Source organism: Varanus komodoensis, unplaced genomic scaffold, assembly GCF_004798865.1.
Source record: "Varanus komodoensis strain SLA01 unplaced genomic scaffold, ASM479886v1 scaffold27, whole genome shotgun sequence".
NCBI lineage: Eukaryota > Metazoa > Chordata > Lepidosauria > Squamata > Varanidae > Varanus > Varanus komodoensis.
The window spans coordinates 11594194-11613636 of NW_025335701.1; the positions used below are offsets into that span (position 1 = coordinate 11594194).

The 19443-nt window shown below is 60.5% G+C and overlaps 1 protein-coding gene across 5 annotated transcripts; it reads left to right on the plus strand.

Moving 5' to 3' along the window:
* The first annotated feature begins 396 nt into the window (after positions 1 to 396).
* Positions 397 to 15919, plus strand: KATNB1 (katanin regulatory subunit B1). Of its 5 annotated transcripts, none has more exons than XM_044434175.1 (20): positions 397 to 543; positions 2571 to 2813; positions 4098 to 4228; positions 5444 to 5561; positions 6229 to 6329; positions 7131 to 7172; positions 7688 to 7771; positions 7950 to 8065; positions 8462 to 8533; positions 8967 to 9117; positions 9824 to 10011; positions 10115 to 10245; positions 10381 to 10431; positions 10767 to 10843; positions 11768 to 11887; positions 12333 to 12482; positions 13070 to 13146; positions 13368 to 13442; positions 14565 to 14681; positions 15300 to 15919. In XM_044434175.1, exons 2-20 carry the CDS (start codon positions 2774 to 2776, stop codon positions 15430 to 15432), a joined length of 1974 nt encoding a protein of 657 aa, XP_044290110.1. In that variant the 5' UTR covers positions 397 to 543; positions 2571 to 2773; the 3' UTR covers positions 15433 to 15919. The 5 variants fall into 5 exon arrangements, with proteins under 5 accessions (XP_044290110.1, XP_044290109.1, XP_044290108.1 ...); XM_044434174.1 differs by lacking the exon at positions 397 to 543 and adding an exon at positions 941 to 996; XM_044434173.1 differs by lacking the exon at positions 397 to 543 and having other exon boundaries at positions 1835 to 2813.
* Positions 15920 to 19443: the final 3524 nt, after the last annotated feature.

Consider the following 19443-nt stretch of genomic DNA (forward strand, 5'->3'; position numbering starts at 1 on the left):
CTGCGCCGCAGCGACGCGCACACGCGGGCGGTCTGGGCGGGTGACTGCGATGGGGACGGAACGGGGGAAGGGGCAGCGGCCGGGCGGGCCGCTTCCGCGAGGCTTCGAGCACACGCTCTCCTCGGGGCGGCGGAAGCAAACGGGCCCGTGGCAGCTTCGGGTCCCGTTCAGACCTGAAGGGCCAGCCTCAGCGAGGGGACGGGCAGAGCGGCGCTAGGACTGCCGAGAGGGAGTCGCCAAGGCCGTCTGAAGGCGCAGCCCGTTTCCCCGCCGGGAAGCGGGCAAAGCCGCCCGCGAGCCTCCCCGCGGCCCCGCTTCCTGCGCTGTCCAGGGCCCGTCTCTGCGTCTGCGCTGCGCCTTCGCACGTGGGCGCCCCGGGCTGCCCCTGCGCCCGCAGCCCGAGCAGCTCGGCCACGCTCCGCTGAGCTGCGCCAAGGTGCTTCTTTATCCTCAACGCCCCCGGACTGCGCGCTTTTCGTCTGGCCGCACTCGAAAGAAAACCCGCCTGCACTCCCCGCGCCGCTCCCGGACGCGTTCGGCCAGGTCAGGCGTCCCCGGCCGCATACACCCTTTCGAGATGCCGCGTACAGCACCGCACCCATCGTCCCCAGCCACGGCGGGGAAGGCGGGCGCAGCCGGGCAGCGGATTCGCCCTCTGCGCCGCGGCGAAACCCGCAACGACGCCCGGCAGAGGGCGCCGCTCTGCAGGTCTGCGCTGTTTGCGCGAGAGGGGAGGAGCCTGTCTAGGACGTCCCCCGTTGCTCTCGGCGGCCGCGCTTGAGAGGCGGCGGCGCGGGCCACTCGGCGTCGGGCGGGGGCGGGCCTGGGCCTGATTGGCGGGCGGCGAGGTTGGCGGGCCGGATTGGCCGGCGCGGGGCACCCGTGCGAGGTTTGTTGTCAGGGCTCCGGTTGTCAAGGAGCGGCCAATCGCGGCGGGCGGCGGAGGACGGCCGGAGCCGCGGGGCCGGCGGGCTGCTCGGCCGCGGGAGAGCGCAGGTGGGCCGGGCGGCGCGGGCCGGCGCGGGAAGGCGTGGGCGGGGGTCGAGTCCTCGGGCCCGCCGGGCAGGTGGCGCGGGCCGCGGCCGCCGCCGCCTCCCTGTCCCAGCCCGGCGGCGCTGGCGGAAGGCCTCCGAGCCCGCGCGGCCTTCGGGAAGGAGGCGAGGGCCGGGGCCGCTGCGCGCTGCCTCCCTTCCGCGGCTGCAGCAGTGCTCCGGGGCCGCGTCCGCCCGCCGTGTGGGCAGCCCGGGCTCCCGGGGGCGAGCGCCTGGCCTCTTCCGGAGCAGAGCCCCGGCCTCTCCGCGCCTCCAGGGCCTGCTTCTGTGCTGCTCGTGGGGAACCTGCCGGCGGGCGAGCGCGCTGGCTCCGGCTCCCCTTATTTTATTTATTTATTTGTTTAGGAAGCTGCTGTCGCGTCCCATTCGCCGAAGCCTCGGGGCGGCTCACAACAATAAATAAATAATTAAAAATCAAAATATAAAAACAATATAATTGGAGACGACCTGGCCAGAAATATAAAATAAATACGTAATATTAATAATAAAAATGACATTTAAATAAAAAGGTCTTGGCCTGGCGCCGAAAAGCAAATAAGGACGGCGCCAGGCGGACCTCTCTGGGGAGCGCATTCCATAGGCGGGGTGCCACTGCAGAGAAAGCCCTCCTGTGGGTACTCACCCTCCTGATATCTTTCACTGAGGGCTCCCGGAGAAGGGCCTCTGCCGCCGATCTCAAGGAGCGGGAGGGCGTGTATGGACGTAAGCGCTCCTTCAGGTAACCATGCAGCGGGAGCGGCGGAGAGGGAGATGCGGAGGAGCGGCCCTGGCCCGTAAAGCAGGCAGGCACAGGGGTGCCCCTTCAGTTCTGGGGGCCCCTGTCCAGGCCGCCCTGGCATCGTTAGTCATTCCACTGTCGGGTTAGAGCTGCTCTCAGCACCCAGGCATCGAACAACACATTCATTCAAAGCTTTTATGTGCATTCATTTAACAGGCGAGCCCCCAAAAAGGTATATGAGGGACCCATCAGCCGGTTTAACAGGGCTAGTTTTGATTGAAATTGTTTCAGTTACTAGTGCCATTATAAGATGTGTTTATGGTAATTCCAAAATGTATTATTGTTATTCATGTTTTTATTGTACTGTCTATGCTTGGGAATTGCTGTGAGCTGCTCAGAACACTTCAGCTGTTAGGCCGTATAGAAATTAAATGGATAACGGCAACAACATCCAGACAGAGAGTTCGGCTGCAGTGCAAAGAAGCTAGTCAACACCTATTTCAAGGTTGCTTAACTGAGGCTCTACAGATTCTAGTGAATTATTTCTGTGAACCTGTTTTTCCCTGTGAAAAACCCAAGGTGCCTTCCATATTCTTCTCTCCATTTTATCCGCACTACAGTGCTGTGACAGTCAATGACTGGCTGAAGGTCACCCCACGAGGTTCGTGTTTGCATGGGGCCTAGAATCCAGATTTCCTGAGTCCCAGTCCAGTGCTGCAGCCACTACACTGCCCTGGTTATGCTTTTGTTCTGTGTAAACTGGACTGATCGAAATGATCTCCTCCATCCTTTTTTTATAGATTAGAGTTGCTTTTTGAGATTTGTCTCAGTTTCTGGAAGAAACAGGACACTGGAGCACATAGGAGTCAGCGGTAGGTTTCATCAGTTCGGCTGCTGCAGGACAGTTTGGAAGTTCGGCCCTTATACCTGGGGGGTTGAGCCCCACACATGCCGATGAGCGCAGAACACTGGGGCTAAGAAGAAGACTGCGGGAGCCCCAGCGATGGCAGCTGCAGTCGCCACCAAGACAGCGTGGAAGCTGCGTGAGTGAGCCCTTCTTGCCATTCTAGCTGCATGTCAGCAATGCCACTTCGGCTCACACGACCTCCATCTTTGTTCCCCCCAAGGCCTGTTGCTTACTCTCCCCACTTCCTCCTCATCTTGCTCCCCTGACCAGCCTCCTTGTCCTCCAAGGTGTCATTCACACCTGCTTCTGTGGGGATGTCCTTTGGCGTGAGACTGGGCACTGCCACACACGCCCTCACAGATGCAGGCACCCCACGCCGGAGCTGAGAAGCCCGCTCCCTCTTATGCCCCGGAGCAGCAATGGCCAGCTGCTGGGTCTCCCACCTGTGTGGCCCGCAGTGCCCATCAGCCCTCCCTACCGGGCTTTCTGGTCAGAGCTGCCCCAAACCCCTGGAGGGCCAGAAGGTGCCCAGCCCTGCCCTCAAGGATGGCCAGCATCTCCCTAAAACAGGGCAGGGGACTTGGAAGGCCAGAGAACGGGAGGGCCAAAGCTCTCATCAGCCCCAGCCAGCAGAGCGATAGTGAGGGCTCGTGGGGAAGCATCGTAGGCCGAAACATCGGAGGCGCTGCAACTTGCCGTCCTTGCTCTAAGATTAGAAGAGAACGGAAGTCCTCCTGCTAGCAAGAGTTAGCCAGTGTGCTGCTTTGAAGGCCTCTGTAGATTTCCTGTTTGTGGACAGTCCAGTTACAGGTGCGACGTCCACATCAGTCCATGGAGTTGTACTTTGGCTGTACAGGCTCAGCTATTCACTTTTTTTTCTCTGATAGTTGCAAACAATAAAAACCAGCATCGAGAAACGTAGGCATACACATGTGACTGGTAGGCAAAGGAACTCTCTCAATGCCTGCTAAACTTTTTGCTGGAAAAAGTAGTTCGTATTGAGAGCAGGGTGCATGTGCAGAATTTCAGGGCTTTGCAGAGAATGCTTGGCCAGCAGATTTCTGGAGTTGGGAGCGATCGGTTTGGCTTCCATGTTCCAGCTTGCCTGTTCATGTGCAATAAGGCAGTGTTTGGGTTCCCCTCTTTCTCTTTCCTCTTCTCTTCTAAAGCCCGGCCTTGTGCAAGTGCACTCGGCCATCCTCCTGTGTCAAGTGAGGCTTACTCTTAAGCATGTGGCAGTTGGGCTGCGGAGCTGTGTGCCCATGTTTGCAACACGCGCAGGCAGAACAGTCCCCTGTGCACCGCGCCACGAATAGCCTGCTCAGATGCATCTGGCATGCTCGCTGGCGAGCAGGGAGAGGCGGCAGTGGATCTGGCGCTGGCAGCGGGTGCTCATTGCTGTGTCTCTCTTTGCACGCAGAGGAAATCACTGCCCACAGCAGCAACATTTCTTCACTCGTGCTGGGCAAAAGCTCAGGCCGGCTGCTGGCGACTGGGGGCGATGACTGCCGAGTTAACATCTGGTCCGTCAACAAGCCCAACTGTATTATGGTGAGGCCTGGCGGATTTCTCGGTGGTGGTGGGAGGACCGGGCTGAGGAGCAGCGGCTTTGCCAAAGGGGCAACCCATCCTTTGACCGTGGCTGCAGCTTCATCTGCAGCAGCCGTTCGCTGTGCGGGTGCCGCCAATAACGTGATGCCACCCTCAGTCCCTTGTGTATTTGTGGAGGACCAGTGACGAGCGAAGAAGTCAGCCAGCCACACTGGAGGGGCCCTCTGTCGGCCAGTCCGGGGGCTCCTTGTGGTTCCAGCAAGAGTTGGCCCTGTACTGCAATGCCGGTTGTCTCAGACTGAGCAGCTGTAGCCATTCTTTTTATTTTCGCTTCGCTCTGAAGGACAATTATGGAGGCCAAACTCTCTTCCCAAGAAAAGAAACGGGGAGAAATGAGAGGCAGAAATTGCTGTTAGGTCCATCTGATAATCACAAAGGTTTCTCCATCTTTAATCTGCTTAGCAAACAAAAAGTTAAATTGTCGCACAATTTTTTAAAAAGACAATCAGTATATCTGTGGGTTAATCATTTCTCTTTCTTAATTCTACCAGCTAGCTGAGGCATAGGCTTGATTTCACTGTGTTTGCTTCAAAAGTCAAATTAAGCCATTTTCACCATACTGCTAATACTCTCAGATGCTGCTACAAGTTCAGTGTTTGAGTCGTGATTCACAATCAATTCACAATCAATTTTAAAGTATTTTCAGCACATTGATGTACTACCCTTGAGCTTAAGAATTCCTAGAGCAACTCTTGTGTTAAAGCAATAAATAACGAGTAATTAAATGGTGAAGGTGCCGGACATGAAGCAGAATTTACTTTGTAAGGGGGCGTTTTGCTGGACTTTATCTGCTACAATAAAATGCTGCAGCATCTGAGCAGCTCAGGAAGTCCCTGGGACCCCAGAGACACCCTTTGCCCCCACACGTGCTGCCTTGCCCCAGGTGGGGAGTGTTTAATATGTAGGGGGCCGCATGATGAGTACAGGAAGGCACCCGATTTCAGTTCTTGCTGGGGGTGCCAGTTTCTGGGTTTCTGCGACTGCAGACCAGGCCTTAAAGCTTTGTCACGGTGCTCCTTTCTCGTGGCTGAGAACAGCTCCAGTGAAATCCTTGGATCTGGCCGAAAATCCTTGGAACCCCTGCTGCAGACCCGCTCATTGGGCGGGCGGCCCACCGCTTCAGCGGGCTCACAGCTGCTTTTCTGTTTTGCCCAGAGCCTGACAGGCCACACCACACCCGTGGAGAGCGTGAAGATCAATGCCAACGAGGAGCTTATCGTCGCAGGATCCCAGTCGGGCTGCATTCGGATCTGGGATCTGGAAGCTGCCAAAAGTAGGCTCAAGGGCCCTTCTTGTGCCTTTGCTTCCTGAGCGGCCCTATTCTCTGAATAGCAGGGAACTAAGTGAGATTTGGTCTGTTTGGAAGGACTGTAGGGCTGCCTTTGCCAGCGTGGCGTCGGCCGGGTGCCCCGGGCCTCAGCTCCTGGTGGCTGGTGGCGACGATTGCCAAGTCAGCATCTGGTCCATTAACAAGCCCAAGGCTTGGCTGGTTTCTCGGTGGTGTTGGGGAGACTGGGCTGGGGAGCAGCAGCTTTGCCGGGGGGGGAACCATCCTTGACCGGGGCTGCGGCTTCACCCACAGTGGTCTCTGCCAGCCGCCACGGATGGGCTGCCCCGGTTGGTCTTCTGCTTGTGGGTTGTTCACCAGTTTTGAGCTTTAATGTGCAAATAACTGAGATGCAAGGAAAATACGGATTTGTCATTAAAACCCAGGGACAAGCCTGAGAGGCAGCTGCCTTGATAATAGACAATGCTGGTTTTCTGAGGCCATCTTAATCCATTTGTGAAAGGAAGTGTTCCTCAGCATCGAGGTTGTTGCAGTGTGATCTGCATGGGGCTGCCCCAGACACGTGTGGGGAAGTGTTTGGCAATAGTCGCCTGCCAGCTTTCTGGCACGCGCTTGCATCTCGGCTTTTCCCCTCCCTGCCTTGCCCATCCAGTTCTCCGAACTTTAGCGGCCCACAAAGCCAACATCTGCAGCCTGGAATTTCACCCTTTCGGAGGCTTTGTCGCTTCGGGGTGCATGGACACCAACATCAAGGTGAGGCCGCCCTTCCCAAAACCTCTAAGCGTCTGTAAAAGGGAGAAAGGAGACGTGCTAGGAAGCCAACGTCTAAAAGAGCGACACCTCGTTGGAGAAATGTGGTGGGCCAGACTAGGTGGGGTGCCTGGGAGCCCCTTCTGACTTGCTCTGCTTCCATGTTCCTGCATGAGGAGACACAGCAGCGCTTCAGCCCGGAATCCGCAGTACTGCTCTCTCGGGCAGGAGCCGCTTCCCAGCCCTCCCTGATTCTCCGTTGGGCATGCTGTGACACAGGCAGGGGCCCTTTCAGGTTCCCAACTCGCTTGTGGAGGAGCTCTCTGGCCACATTCCAGCAGTGGCGGGGTCCCAAAATGCCAAGAGCTGCCCGGGTGTTTCGGTGTCCCACGCTGGCTGGCAGTTAGCCTAGGAAGGGCCTGTCCCAGAGCCAGCAGGGGGCCCAAGGAGCAGTGGCTGGGAGGAAGCAGCCTGGCCCTCTTGGGAGCCTCCGCCCTGGGGGGTGAGGTTTACCTGCCCTACCCTGCCCAGAGCAGGCCTAAGATTCCCCCCATTGGAGCAGGGCAGCTTTCCTCGGGGTCCAAAGCTCCCCTCCGGCTCCCACAGATCTTGCCCCCAAGGCCTCCTTTGTGTGAAGTGAGTGGCACAGTCTTTAGGCTGCAGCCCGCTTTGAAACGGGAACTGTTGTCCGTGTTCAGGAAACACTGCTTGACCCCACATCCTGGTTTGAGATGGATGCTTTGAACTCTTCAGGATACTTAAAATCCCCCATTCTAAAATTCCCGCACCTTTCTGTCTACACAGCTTTGGGATGTGAGAAGAAAAGGCTGTGTCTTCAGGTACAAGGTAAGCAGCAGGCAGCGGCCGGCCCAGCAGGGCCCCCCAGGAAGCAGCTTCCGAGGCACGCCGCCCCTGTGCGTGCAGCCAGTACAGCGCTTTGTGGCGGGGCGACCTCTGAAATGCGGCGGGCGGCGCTGCGATGCATCAGCAAAGATGAGGTGTCTTGGCGAGGCTCCCCCTGCTTTGTCTTGATGGACTTAGAAGGTGCTCCATGAAACTGGGGCACTTCCAGGGGGCAAGAATTGGGCTGCTGGCTGTGCTGCCAGCTCTCCTGGCAAGGCTTTGGGTAGCCCAGGCAGGTGTGGAAGAGGCTCCTCCCGGTCGTGTCCGGGCATCCGCCCCGCGCCGGTCACGCAGCCAGGTCTTGGTTGGGGCCAGCCGTCCGCCTCTGATGGCTCCCATATCCCGGTTAGCAACGCCTGGTCTCTGGCAGTGCCCGCGACTTTGCCGAGTTCTGGTGTGCGCATTCTGTGGCACCCAGCTCTGGCCGGAGGTGTGCTGAGCCTCTCTCAACCTTGCAGGGCCACACACAGGCTGTCAGGTGCCTCCGGTTCAGTCCCGACGGGAAGTGGCTGGCCTCCTCCTCCGATGATCACACAGTGAAGGTATCCATGCGGCTCTGCCGGATCCTTTTGCCCTCGCCGGGACCCATTTGCAGTCCCTTTGTGGCCCTGCCGGCCACGGTGCCCCCCATAAAGAAAGGCTCCTTTGCTAAGCAGAACGAGTATCAGAACTGGTCACACACACCCTTCTTAGAGGCTTTGCCCTTCTGTCTCTTCCCAGATGTGGGACCTGACCGCTGGGAAGATCATGTCCGAGTTCACCGGGCACACTGCGCCAGTGAACGTGGTGGAGTTCCATCCCAACGAATACCTCTTGGCCTCGGGTGGCTCTGACAGGTATGCCCCTGCCGGGGAGGAAGGGATGCCGGGGTGCACACCGCCACCGTGTTTTGGACCAGGGAGCTGCCAAACCCAACCTGCCTCGCAGGTCCTTGTGGGGATAAGACAGAGAGGAGGAGGAGAAAAATGATGGAAGCTGCTTGGAGTTGTTGTAAGAAAACAGGCAGATATAAATGAAATTAAAATAAATGAAATCTTGGTGTAGAAATTGGGAACTGGGGAAAGAAATGGGCCAGGGGATGGAGCTAGCTCTTGGTTTACAAGCTATCATCCCAATTCTGAATGGAACCACAATCTGTTGTTAGAAGGAAGTGCCACTGGCTTCGCTGCTGGACCAGCTTCTGGTTGCCTCCGAAATGGGAGGGTGACAGCAGCGTTCTCTTTGTCCTGCAGGTCGATCCGATTCTGGGACTTGGAGAAATTCCAGGTCGTGAGCTGCATTGAGGAGGACGCCAACCCAGTCCGGTAGGTACCACTGGGTCAGCGGTTGCCTAACGGGGTGACATGGCGTGGCGTCGTTACCCCGCCTCACCCGCAGGACGTTGCGGGGGATCTGGCTGGGGGGGCCTTCCACCCCGGTTCTCCCACGTTCTCCCCTCGGGTCCTTTCCTTCCCAGAGAACATAAACGAAGGAGCAAAAGTTCTGCCTGGTAGCGCCCATGCCTGTGCTCTGCCTGGAAGTGCACTCGGTTTGGCACCTGCCGTCTTGCTCCACGGGATCCACTCGGCAGCAGAAGCGCCCTGGCAGCACTCCTGGCCACGCCTTGGCTCCAGCAAAGCGAGCCACTGGCCCGGCTGGGCCAGCCAGATGCTCTCCCGGGGGCCTCCGTTGTGGCCTGGCATGTTGGCCGCCCTCCTTGGAGAAGGGGCCCACGCGACCCTCCCCGCTTGCCCCCAGGTCCATGCTGTTCAACCCGGACGGCTGCTGCCTCTTCGCCGGCTGCCACGATTCTCTGCGCATCTATGGCTGGGAGCCCGAGCGCTGCTTTGACGTGGTCTCGGTGAACTGGGGCAGAGTGGCTGATCTGTCGATCTGCAGCAACCAGCTGGTGAGGGAGCGAGATGCGGGAGGCCACTGGAATGTCCCCCCTGCCCGCTGCCAGGCCCTCAGCATGTGCTGCTGTAGCAGGGAGCGTGCTGGCGCGCACCCGAACTCTGGCACATGCGCATGGGCCTGTGTTCCGTGATCCTTTCCATCCTCCGTCCATGCAAAGCTTTTGCATACCATCCCATTACCAACGTCTCAGGATAGTTTACAACCCGCTCAAAATAAGATAGAAAATGGTACAGCATATAGTGACAAATATAAAAAGCACAATTAAGACCAGTTAACAGTTAAAATAATGGGAGAATAAAAAGGTTTCCACCTGGCGCCGAAAAGAAAAAAGCGTTGGCGACAGGCGGGCCTCTCTGGGGGGGCCACTGCAGAGAAGGCCCTCCTCCAGGCAGCCACCCTCCTGATCTCTTTCAAGGAGGGCTCCCGGAGCAGGGCCTCCACCTCATCTCAAGGGGCGGGTCTGCAGAGAGGAAAGAAGGCGCTCCTGCAGGGATCTTGTGGCTTTCCCCGAAAGTGCGTGTCTGCGTCCCCCACCCCTTCTCCCGGTTATCACAGCCCACTGCCTGGCAGGATGGATGCTGGCGAACGCAGAGGTGTTCTGCCGGGTTGCTGTGAACACTGCTGTGCACAGAAAGCAAGCTGCTTTTCGAAGGGGAGTGGAAGGCCCGCCGGTGAGCCTCCCTTTCCGTCCTCCGTAGATTGGAGCCTCTTTCACGCAAAGCCTCGTCTCCACATTCGTCGTGGACCTCAGCCGAGTCCGCAAAAGCGGGCCGGGCCTCCACGGCCTCCTCCGGGACGACCGGCCCCTTGTCCATCCCTCGCCCGCGGGCTCCTCCCTGCGGCGGATCTACGAGAGGCCATCGACCACGTGCAGCAGGCCCCAGAGGTAACGGGCCAGGCCAGCTGGGGGGGGGGGTCCTGGCGCCAGGGGCCTCCCTGCTGGAGGGGGCGCTCCAGCCTCTCGCTGCCCCCTCGTGGCTTCCCGGCAGAATGAAGCACAGCTCGGAGAGCGAGCGGCGCAGCCCCAGCAGTGAGGATGACCGGGAGGAGAAGGAGCCGGCCGCGGAGATCCGGAACCCCGAGGAGTACAAGGAGATTTTCAAGCCCAAGAACTCCATCAGTGAGTGCTCGTGGTGGGGGCGGTGGAGGGGGGCTGATGTCCGTGGCACGAAGAGTCGCGCCACGGCCGGCCCGGGGGACCCTTGAGCCCCTTTCGTGGCAGCGTTGCTCCATGGCTGGCTTTTCCCCTTTGCAGCTCGCACCCCGCCCCACAAGAACGACCCTTTTCCTGCTCCGCCGGAAGACGGTGAGTGGGAACCGCTGTGCATCTGCTCTGCTCCTGGCCTGGCGTAGGCGGTTGTGATGTCCAGGTGGCGGGGGGAAGGTGGGGGCTCCTTTTCTGGGCCCTGACAGGCCTGGCGCTGTTTCCTGGAATCCGCACGGGGCCGGCTGCCGGAGCGCCCCAGGCTGCGTTGGGTGCCGGTGCAGGAGGTGTTCCCCGTGGCCAGCCCAGCGCGACAGGGCGTTCTCCGGGGATCGCCTTTTTCTCGTCCAGTTGGCTCTTGGTTTCCAGGGAAGAGCCCACTCTGCTTCCCCGTGAGCCGCCCCGGGGCTAAGGGCGCTCGCTCCTCTCCTCGCCAGATCCTGCGCTTCCCAGCGAAGCCTCCAGGCCGGGCCAAGCCGTGGATGTGCCGGTGCCGGTGCCAAGCCAGGAGAACGTACGTGCCTCACCGGCGCGCTTCCCCCCCCGCCGCTTTCCCCCTTGCACCTGACAGCGGGGGCCCGTAGCCGCGGCTGCTGACCCTCGGCCGGGGGCTACTCCGGTGGGTCGGGCTGCCTCCCCAGTCCCCAGCTGCCCCTGTGCTGGCGGCCTTCCTGCTCTTGTGCCATTTTTGGAAGGCCTCTGCTAAGGCTTCCTCCTGCAAGCAGGACTGCTGGGCTTGCGCTGCTCTGGAAGCCCCGTGCCACTGAAAAGAGCAAAGCGGGCAGAAACGAGAGCCTTTGGGGGTGCAAGGGGACAGCGACGCCCGGGACTCCACCGCGGGCCTTGCCTGGGCCCACCTCCATCCCCACGAGCAGCTCCTGCTGGGTGGCGTTCCGGCCTCAGTGCCGTTTTCCTGCGCTTCAGGAGGTGGTGATGCCCCCGCAGGGCTTCCCTCCTGGCGAGGGGGGCGCTGAACTGAACCCGGCTTGCTTCCTGGCCCCGCCCCATCTGCCTGCAGCCCTGCTCACCCTGCCGTGGCCCCCCAGAACAAGAGAGGCGAGCTCCCCCGCTCCAGGGGCACCCTCTGCTTGTTGCACTTCCCTCCTGTCCCAGGGGGCTTTTCCCGAGCAGCGCCCAGCGGTGCCCCTCGGCTGGCTCGGACGGAGCCCTCCTGGAGCGCCTGGGCCAGCGGCCAGGCATCCTGGCCGCCTCCAGGCCGCTGCCTGTTCCAGCTGGAGGAGCGCAGCCCACGCGCCAGCACGCCTCTGGGCGGCCACTGCGACGCGGCTGGGGTGCCCGCGGGCGGTGCCGGGAGGGGAGGAGAGGGGAGGGGAGGGGAGGGGAGGGTGGGTGCAGCCCCAGCGCAGCCTCGCTCGGCTGGGGGCGTGGCGGGCGCCGCACGGTGGAGGGCTCCCCAGTGTCTCCCCTCGCCCTGCAGCCTGACCCCCTCCCGTGGCCGCCGGTCGCGGCCTCCACCCCCATGGCCAAGGCGGAGCCAGCCGTGATCCCAGCTGCGCGGAACGAGCCGATTGGGCTGAAGGCCGCCGATTTCCTGCCCGTGAGTGCCTTTCCCCAGAGAGGGTCCTGGGCAGGGTGGGAGGCAGGCAGCTGCTGGCTCTTCCGGGGGGTGGGGGTGGCGTGTGGGATTTTCAACGGCACGCCTCTGGCCTCGCAATCTTGGAGAGGAAGGCCAAGCTGCCGGAGGAAGGGCTGGTCAAAGTGGGTGGGAATCGGAGGTCCCTGAAGAGGGGCGGGCGCGCTTGGGCCTGTGCACAGAATAGCGGGTGGCTTTCCTGTTCGGCAGGCTGGGCTGGCAAGGAGGCCCGCGCGGCTTCCTCAGCAACTTCCTTGACCTCAGCAAAGGCCGAGCCGGAGTCCCCTCACCGCTTCTCCGGCTCGTGTCCCCCCAAACCTGCTCCCTCGGGGCCGGCGGCGGCCAGCCCCGCTGCCTCCAAAAACCGCCTGCACGACTGCCCCCCCCCCCCCCCGCCTCTGCCTTGCAGGCTGTGAAGAGCCAGAGCTTGGCCGAGGTAGTTGATGAGGAGGCCATGTCCCAGATCCGGAAGGGCCACGAGACCATGTGCGTGGTGCTGACCAGCCGCCGCAAGAACCTGGACACCGTGAGAGCCGTGTGGAGCACTGGGGACATCAAGGCAAGCCGCCTGCCCAGTCGGCAGAGTAGCCCGGGGCGGCCTTGGGAGGAAGGCAGCGGAGCTTCCGCCAGGGTGGCCTCTCCTGCCGGGCTCAAGCACCCGCTCTGCACAAAAAGTGGCCCGGACGGCCACTTCTGGCACCGCGGCTGCTCAAAAGCGGTACTGTCTGGATCCGGAGCAAAGCTTGCGGGGCGCGGGCCTTCGGGGGTCCTGCTCTGCCCCATTTTCCTGACCTAGACGGGCTTTTATCCCCATCTTACGGACCCAAGCACAGATGTGAATTCTGCAGCGCAGATGGGTCTTGCGTGCGTTTCCGACGGAGACGGGCAGCCCTGCGGGCGTGGCCTGCCTCGTGGCCTGCCCTGGCCTGCTGCGGCCGTGGCCTTGCCCCCCGGCTGCCACGCTTGACTGGCGCAGGTCCTGCGGGGTGGGCACCAGCAGGGTTTGTGGGGCATCCCGTTTTGGGTTCGTGCCAAGAAGGGGAACAAGGGGGCGAGTCCCCGAGTGGCGTGGAAGGCCTTGCAGCGCCGTGCCCGCCCCTCCGAACGTGCCTCGCCTTAACCCTGCACCGTGCTCTCCCCGCCCAGACTTCGGTGGACTCTGCCGTGGCCATCAATGACCTCTCCGTCGTGGTGGACCTCCTGAACATCGTCAACCAGAAGGCGTGAGTCCCCCCAAACTGACGTGGCCCCTGGGTGCGGCAAATTTCCGTGTTGAGCTGCTTCCCTCTGGAAGGGCCACCGAGACCCTTTGCTGGGCTTGGCGGGCAGGAGGGAGCAGCTCGAGGCACTGGGGAAAGGCGGGAGGAGTCCCCGCGGCACCCCACGCAGCGTCCTCCTGCATCCCCGGCACGCGTCCAGCGTGACGGGCCTGGGCTTTTTCCAGGTCTCTGTGGAAGCTGGACCTGTGCACCATCGTCCTGCCTCAGATAGAGAAGCTTCTGCAAAGCAAGTATGAGAGGTGAGGCACCGGGAAAGGCGCTCTGCCTTGCTGTTTTGCCCCTCTTCGCGGAGGAGTCGAGGGGCCTTGGGCCCTCTGCTCGGGGTTTCTGGGCAGCTTGGTGCCAGCTGCACAGGCGCTCACTGTGCTCGCTCCCGGCCGTTTCTGGGGACGTTAAGTAGCGCTGTCCCCAGTGCCGCTCCCTGAGACCGGCTCCCAAGTCCTCGCCCTCCTGGTCTTTAAGGAGCTACCTGCCCCCCTGCCACACGTAATTTTCCCCGAAGCTCTCCCAAGGGCTCCCCTTCCTGCCTCTTTCTCCCCTTGGCGGTCCCGGCAGGAGGAAGGTGGTCACGTTGCTTCCCCTGCCCCAGGCCCAGCAAGGGTTGGTCTGTAGGCCGAGGGCTTCAGGCGGCCCTGGCTGTGGGGCAGGGAGGCCTCCTGCAGTCTCCCTCACTGAGCTGAGCTCTGGACGCCCCTGCGGTGGCTTGTGGGGATTCCGAGCAGGCTGTCAGCCGCCCTTTCAGGGTCGTTTTCCCACTGGATCTCTCTCTGCCCAGGGGGAAAAAAACATTTTGCCCATTGAATGGCTGTTTCTGGGACCCAACGGCTGAAGCGGGTGGCCTGCTTGCCACAAGGACCTCTTCAGAGGGCTTGGCAGCTGAGACTAGGCGATTGTGCACATGTCCCAGACCCAAACAGCGGAAAACAGGGCCGCTGCTGCAGCCAGACCCCTGGCAGGGTCCGGCCGCAGGGGTGGGCAGCTCGTGACCCTCCACTTGCCTCGCCCTTGACTGTTGCCCGGGGCTGAGGAGTGCTCAGCCAAGCACCCGGTGGGCCACAGTTTCCGCTGCTGTTACCAAATTGGAGAAGGGCGAATGTTTCTCGCTTTCCTGGACGTAGCATGCAGGGCACACGGGTCCTGAGCCAGACAGACCGGCATTGCAAATGGAGGGCGAGCGGTGAGAGATGCTCTGGAAAACGGCCTCTCCCGCAAAGGACGGCCGTCCTTTCAGCAGGTCTTCCAGGGAGCGATCGGAAGGCCGGCAGCGGGCTTTCCCCGGGCTCCGTCTTCGCGCCTCTGCCGGCGCCCCTTCTTGCCTTTCATTGTGCGGGGCTCGCTATCTGAGTCGGTTGTTCTATCAGTTACGTCCAGACGGGCTGCACCTCGCTGAAGCTGATCCTGCAGAGGTTCCTACCGCTGATCACGGACATTCTCGCTGCGCCCCCCTCTGTCGGGGTGGACATCAGCCGGGAGGAAAGGTAGGGCAGCTGGGTGGCCGTGGGGCGCTGTGGCTGACGCACAGTCCCCGCAGGGCCGTGGGGGGCGTGGGCTTCCCCAGGGCTGGTGCAGAAAGGGCGTCCGTGCCGTTTCCCTGCACCCGGGCACCTCGCGGCTGGGTGCACTCGCCCCGTGGAAGCCTGACAGCTGCAGGCTGCCCTTCCGGGCTCCCACGCCTGCCCCATTCCCACTGCCGGAGCGAGTCCCCCCCCCCCCCCCCCCCCCCCGGGGGGGCGCCCCCCCCCCCCCCCGTCTTCTGCAGAGGGTCTGCTCTGGGCATTTCAGCGCCAGCGCCCCGCCTCCCTCCACCAGGAGCAGGGCCTCATTCAGTGCAGCGCTGGGCTCTGGGAGCAGCCTCCCTGCAGGGGGCCTCTGGGTCAGACGGGCCCTTGCCTTCGCTTTCCAGCCTTGCCAGCTGACCTGCCCACTCTGCTAAAAATCACTTAGTGGCCGGCACTTTGGAAAGCAGACAGCCTTTCCTGGGCTCGGTGGGCCTGGGAGCGGCTGGTGTGCCAGGTAAGCCTCTCTGGTCCCCCCCGCCCCCAGCAGGGGCTCTCCGAAGCTCGGGCCGACCAGCACACTGCTCTCTCCTGCCGCAGGCTCCACAAGTGCCGCCTCTGCTACAAGCAGCTGAAGAACATCAGCAACGTCATCAAGAACAAGTCGGGGCTCAGCGGCCGCCACGGCAGCGCCTTCCGGGAGCTGCACCTCCTCATGGCCGTGCTGGAGTGACGGCGGCTGCGCCTTGCGCACTCACGCACCGCACCCGGGGACCCGGCCCGGGTTTGCCCTTCCATCCCTCCCTCCGCGGCTCCAGTGCCTTACAGGCCCCATCGCAAACCAGGGCGCCCGCCTGGCCATGGCTGTCTGCAGCGGGACTGGGGAACGTGGTGGGGGGAGTCCCGGCGTGGGCGCCGTCTCCTCCCCGGCAGCGGCACGAGCCCCCAGCCTTGTGCTCGGGGGGGGGGGGGCTGAGCTGGTCCGCCGTGGCTGCGCCGCCCTGCGCGTCTTCCCCTGGGCTGGGGACCGTGAGCCAGCTTCCCCCGCCTCTGGTGGGCCTCCCCTCCTTTTCTCCCCCACAGTGGACGTTGCCTCGAGCACGGCGGGACAGGCCGTCCCTTCACTTGTTGATACGCTGGAGCCCACTGTTCACGGACTGTAACTTATAACGGATTTTATTAAAACATTTGCAACTTTGCTTTGGCAAAGATGCCAGAAACTTTGTGCCCCTCCTTCTGCAACCAGACTTTGCCAGGGTGGCTGGCTGAGAGCCATGGAAGGCAGTGTGTTGTCGGGGGCTGGGGGAGCCAGGTCCTGGTCTCCTCGTGGCCACCAAGCTCCTTGGGGTGGCTTGTGGCCAGTCCCTCCCCCAGCCTCACCGGGATGCTGTGGTGAGGACGCGATGGGGCTAGGTGAGCGATGTCGCCATAACAACAAGAGAGAATCTTCCAGATACTTTCTTGGCTCTGCTTTTGATGGAAAGGGCCATGTGACACAGACGATCGCAGGAATACAAATCAGCAAGGAAGGGGCTAAAGCTTTCCCAGCAGCCTCCAGAAAGCTTCCCCCACTTATGCCGGTGCAGAAAGAACTCGCTGCTGCCTGCTTTGAGGAGACGGGAGGGACCTCCGAGGTGGGTTCTGTGGGGCGGGAAGGGGGAGCAGCTGGCTTACACAACACCCCGGAGCCATCTCTGCCTCCTCCTCGCACCCCTCCCCCCAGAAGGTCACCCTTGGGCACTCACATGCGCTGCTTGGAGGGGGCTGCAAGGTGGCCACTCCGCCCCCCCCACCACTCGCGGCCCCGGGTGGCCTAGCTGGGCAGCTCTGCCCGCCACAAGAGAACGGCCTCGTGTCCGTTTGCCTGAGTGTCCCTCCGTGCTCGGTGCCCACCCTGGCTGGCTTTCACTCTAAACCTTCAACACTCTCCCCTCGTTCTCTGTCGCAGTGGCGGCGAAACTCTGGCACGCGTGCCACCGCGGGCACACAGAGCCCCTTCTGCCGGCATGCGAGCCAGGGCGCCCCAGCAGTTGGTCCTTGGATAACAGGGCACGTGGGGGCCGTGGGCAGGTTCGGAAAGGAGTAGCGGCACCAGGCGATGACTTCATGAGCCACGACTCATTAGCTGCAACTCGTCCGAGCTCCCGCATGGCCGGTCAGTGCGCTGCAAGGGATACATATGTATTTGCTTGGATTGGCTGAGAGTTGTTTTTTTCTAAACGAAAACTGCAGTTTTCAGGTTTCATTGCAGTGTTGGCATTTTGCGATAAATAAGTGGGTATTGGATTGCAGTTTGGGCACTCAGTCTCTAAAAGGTTCACCATCACTGGGTTAGGGTTAGAAAAATGAGGTATCCTGGTATGATTTTGATGGTTGGAATGTGTTTAGAATGTGCAGAACTGATGAGCAGTGCAGAAAAAGCCACTCACGGAAGGGTTTTCCAAAATCGCCCTCTTTTCTATGGAATTTTACCCCAGTATTAAGGCTAGGGGAGTGCACTAGGGCAGGGTTAGGGTCAGGAAAACGAGGTGTCCTGGCATGATTTTGAGGGTTGGAATGTGTTCAGAATGGGCAGAAAGGATGAGCTGTGCAGCAAAAGCTACTCAAGGGGGGCTTTTTCAAAATCACCCCTTTCAATAGTATTTTACCCCTATATTAGGGCTAGGGGAGCGCACCAGGGCAGGGTTGGGCAGTGGTGGTGAAGCTACGGCATGCTTGCCACAGCAGGCAGGCAGAGCCCTCTCTGTCGGCACGCGAGCCAAGTCGCCCCAGCAGCCGAGCATCAGGTAACAGCGCACACAGGGGCCATGCGCATGCTCAGAAAGGAGAAGCGGCACCAGGCAATGACATCACGAGCCGCAACGCAATAGCCGTGACTCATCTGAGCTTTCACGTGGCCGGGCAGTGCACTGCCAAGGATCGATATGTGCTTGGAGTTGTTTTTTCTAAACTAAAACCTGTTTTAGGTTTTATTGTAGTGTTTGCACTTTGCGATAAAAAAGTGGGTTTTGGGTTGCCATTTGGGCTCACAGTCTCTAAAAGGTCTGCCATCTGTCTATAGGGAGTGTTTGCAACACCCCAGCTCTGATAGTGTGTATGGAGTGATTCAGTTCTAAACACAGGGCCTAATCCAAGAGTGACCTGTTCTTTTTATTGCTACTATTTTTCACATATTTCAAGGCCTTGTTTTTGCCGACTTCAACTTGCCAGTGTGCTGGATGGCATCAGTGGCCCTGGTGGCGCTACACGGCGTGGCGAGTCTGTCGCCCTGGCTTTCATTTGCAATACCTAGGTGCCCTCTGCGGGCCCCAGGGAGCATGGAGTGGATCTGGTTATGTCCCTTAAATTTACACCTCACAGGTCCATCTTTCCTATTTCTTGTCCTTTTAACCCAAGGCTTTGCTTCACAACCATGAATATTTTGTATCATTTGCCAGTGTATTTTCATGCTTCCTTCTAGGCTGGTTGCTATCTAATCACATCACGCTACAGTCTGAATAGCTGGATGGCACTCCAGTGTGTGGCTTTGAACACCAGGGCATACCTTCGGTGAGCGTGGCTCAACCCCACCCTTCCAGCGCCAGAGGAAGGGGCTTGGTCCTGCCACGCCCTGATCAGTCACCCAGCTAAAATCAGAGGATGCCCGCACAAGGGTTTCCTCCCCGTTTCCAAATCTATGGCATGTGTAGAACAGAGCTGAGCCCTAGAGCATCCCCTGGGGTGGGGGGCCCTACCTAACCGAGTGTCTTGCCTGCCAGAGAACTCCAGCAGTGGCGCTTCCTTCTTTCCTTCCTCATTCGGTATGGACTAAACCAGAGAGAACAAAGCAGACGGGGGCATCTGTTGAAACCACATTTTCATGGCAAGCTGTGAAGGATTCAAACGGCCCCCTCAGGGCAGCCCTTCTTGGTGGAGGCCTCTCCCCAACGATCTCCGACTTGTGGGGAGGGACATCCAGCTGGTGCAGGCCTCAAAACAGCCACTTGGGCTCCCACCGCCCCACGTGTTTGTGTTCCTGCCGCTCCCCCTCCCCGGGCAGAGGACCAAACGCAGAATCAGGCCATCGGCAGCTGTGCCCTTTGCAGAGGACTTGCCACGTTGCGCAGGGCAGAGCGCTTGGCAGCCCAGCCCTCCCTGGCTGCCACACTCCTTTCCGGCAGTGGAGAAGCACTGGAATGCAGAGACCCCTTCCCAGACCAGGGGAAGTGCTGCCTTTTGCACTCATAAACCTGAGGAAGAGGACACGGTCACAACTGCAGGATGCAGGATGTGTGCCATGCTGTCCCAACTGGGACAACCTGCTTGTAAATACTTTTAGAAGCATAGAAACAGCACGAGTCAGAAGGGTCTCCCGGGCCATCTAGTCTGACCCCCGGCTCCAGCTGGCTCTGCTCATGACATGCCCACCATGTGCATGTCCAGCCTGTCTTTGAACGCCCTCCCCAATGGGGCCTCAGCCACCTCCCGGGGAAGCCCATTCCACACCCTCAGGGTCCTGGCTGTCAGGAATTGGTTCCTGGCATCTAAATGGAACCTGGGTTCCCTGACACTTTTCCAAATTGTCAAAATGTGACAAGGTAGGAACAAATCAATCCTGTATTTTCCAGGGGCTCAACCCCAACACTGGCCCCTTCTCTAGGGCTTGCTGCATGAGGCTCCTGAAGAAAGCTGTTTGGAAGATCAACAGCTAGAGGAAACGGCCCCTAACACAGTGGGGGTTTCTAGCGGCTTTGACCAAGCCAAG

What these genes read in the sequence shown, in the direction of transcription:
- KATNB1 (XM_044434175.1), top strand. Translation starts at nt 2,774, where the DNA reads ATGGCAGCTGCAGTCGCCACCAAGACAGCGTGGAAGCTGC. An exon ending in CAAGACAGCGTGGAAGCTGC is followed by an intron (nt 2,814 to 4,097) that starts GTGAGTGAGCCC and finishes CTTTGCACGCAG; the next exon opens with AGGAAATCACTGCCCACAGC. An exon ending in CAAGCCCAAGAACTCCATCA is followed by an intron (nt 10,246 to 10,380) that starts GTGAGTGCTCGT and finishes TCCCCTTTGCAG; the next exon opens with CTCGCACCCCGCCCCACAAG.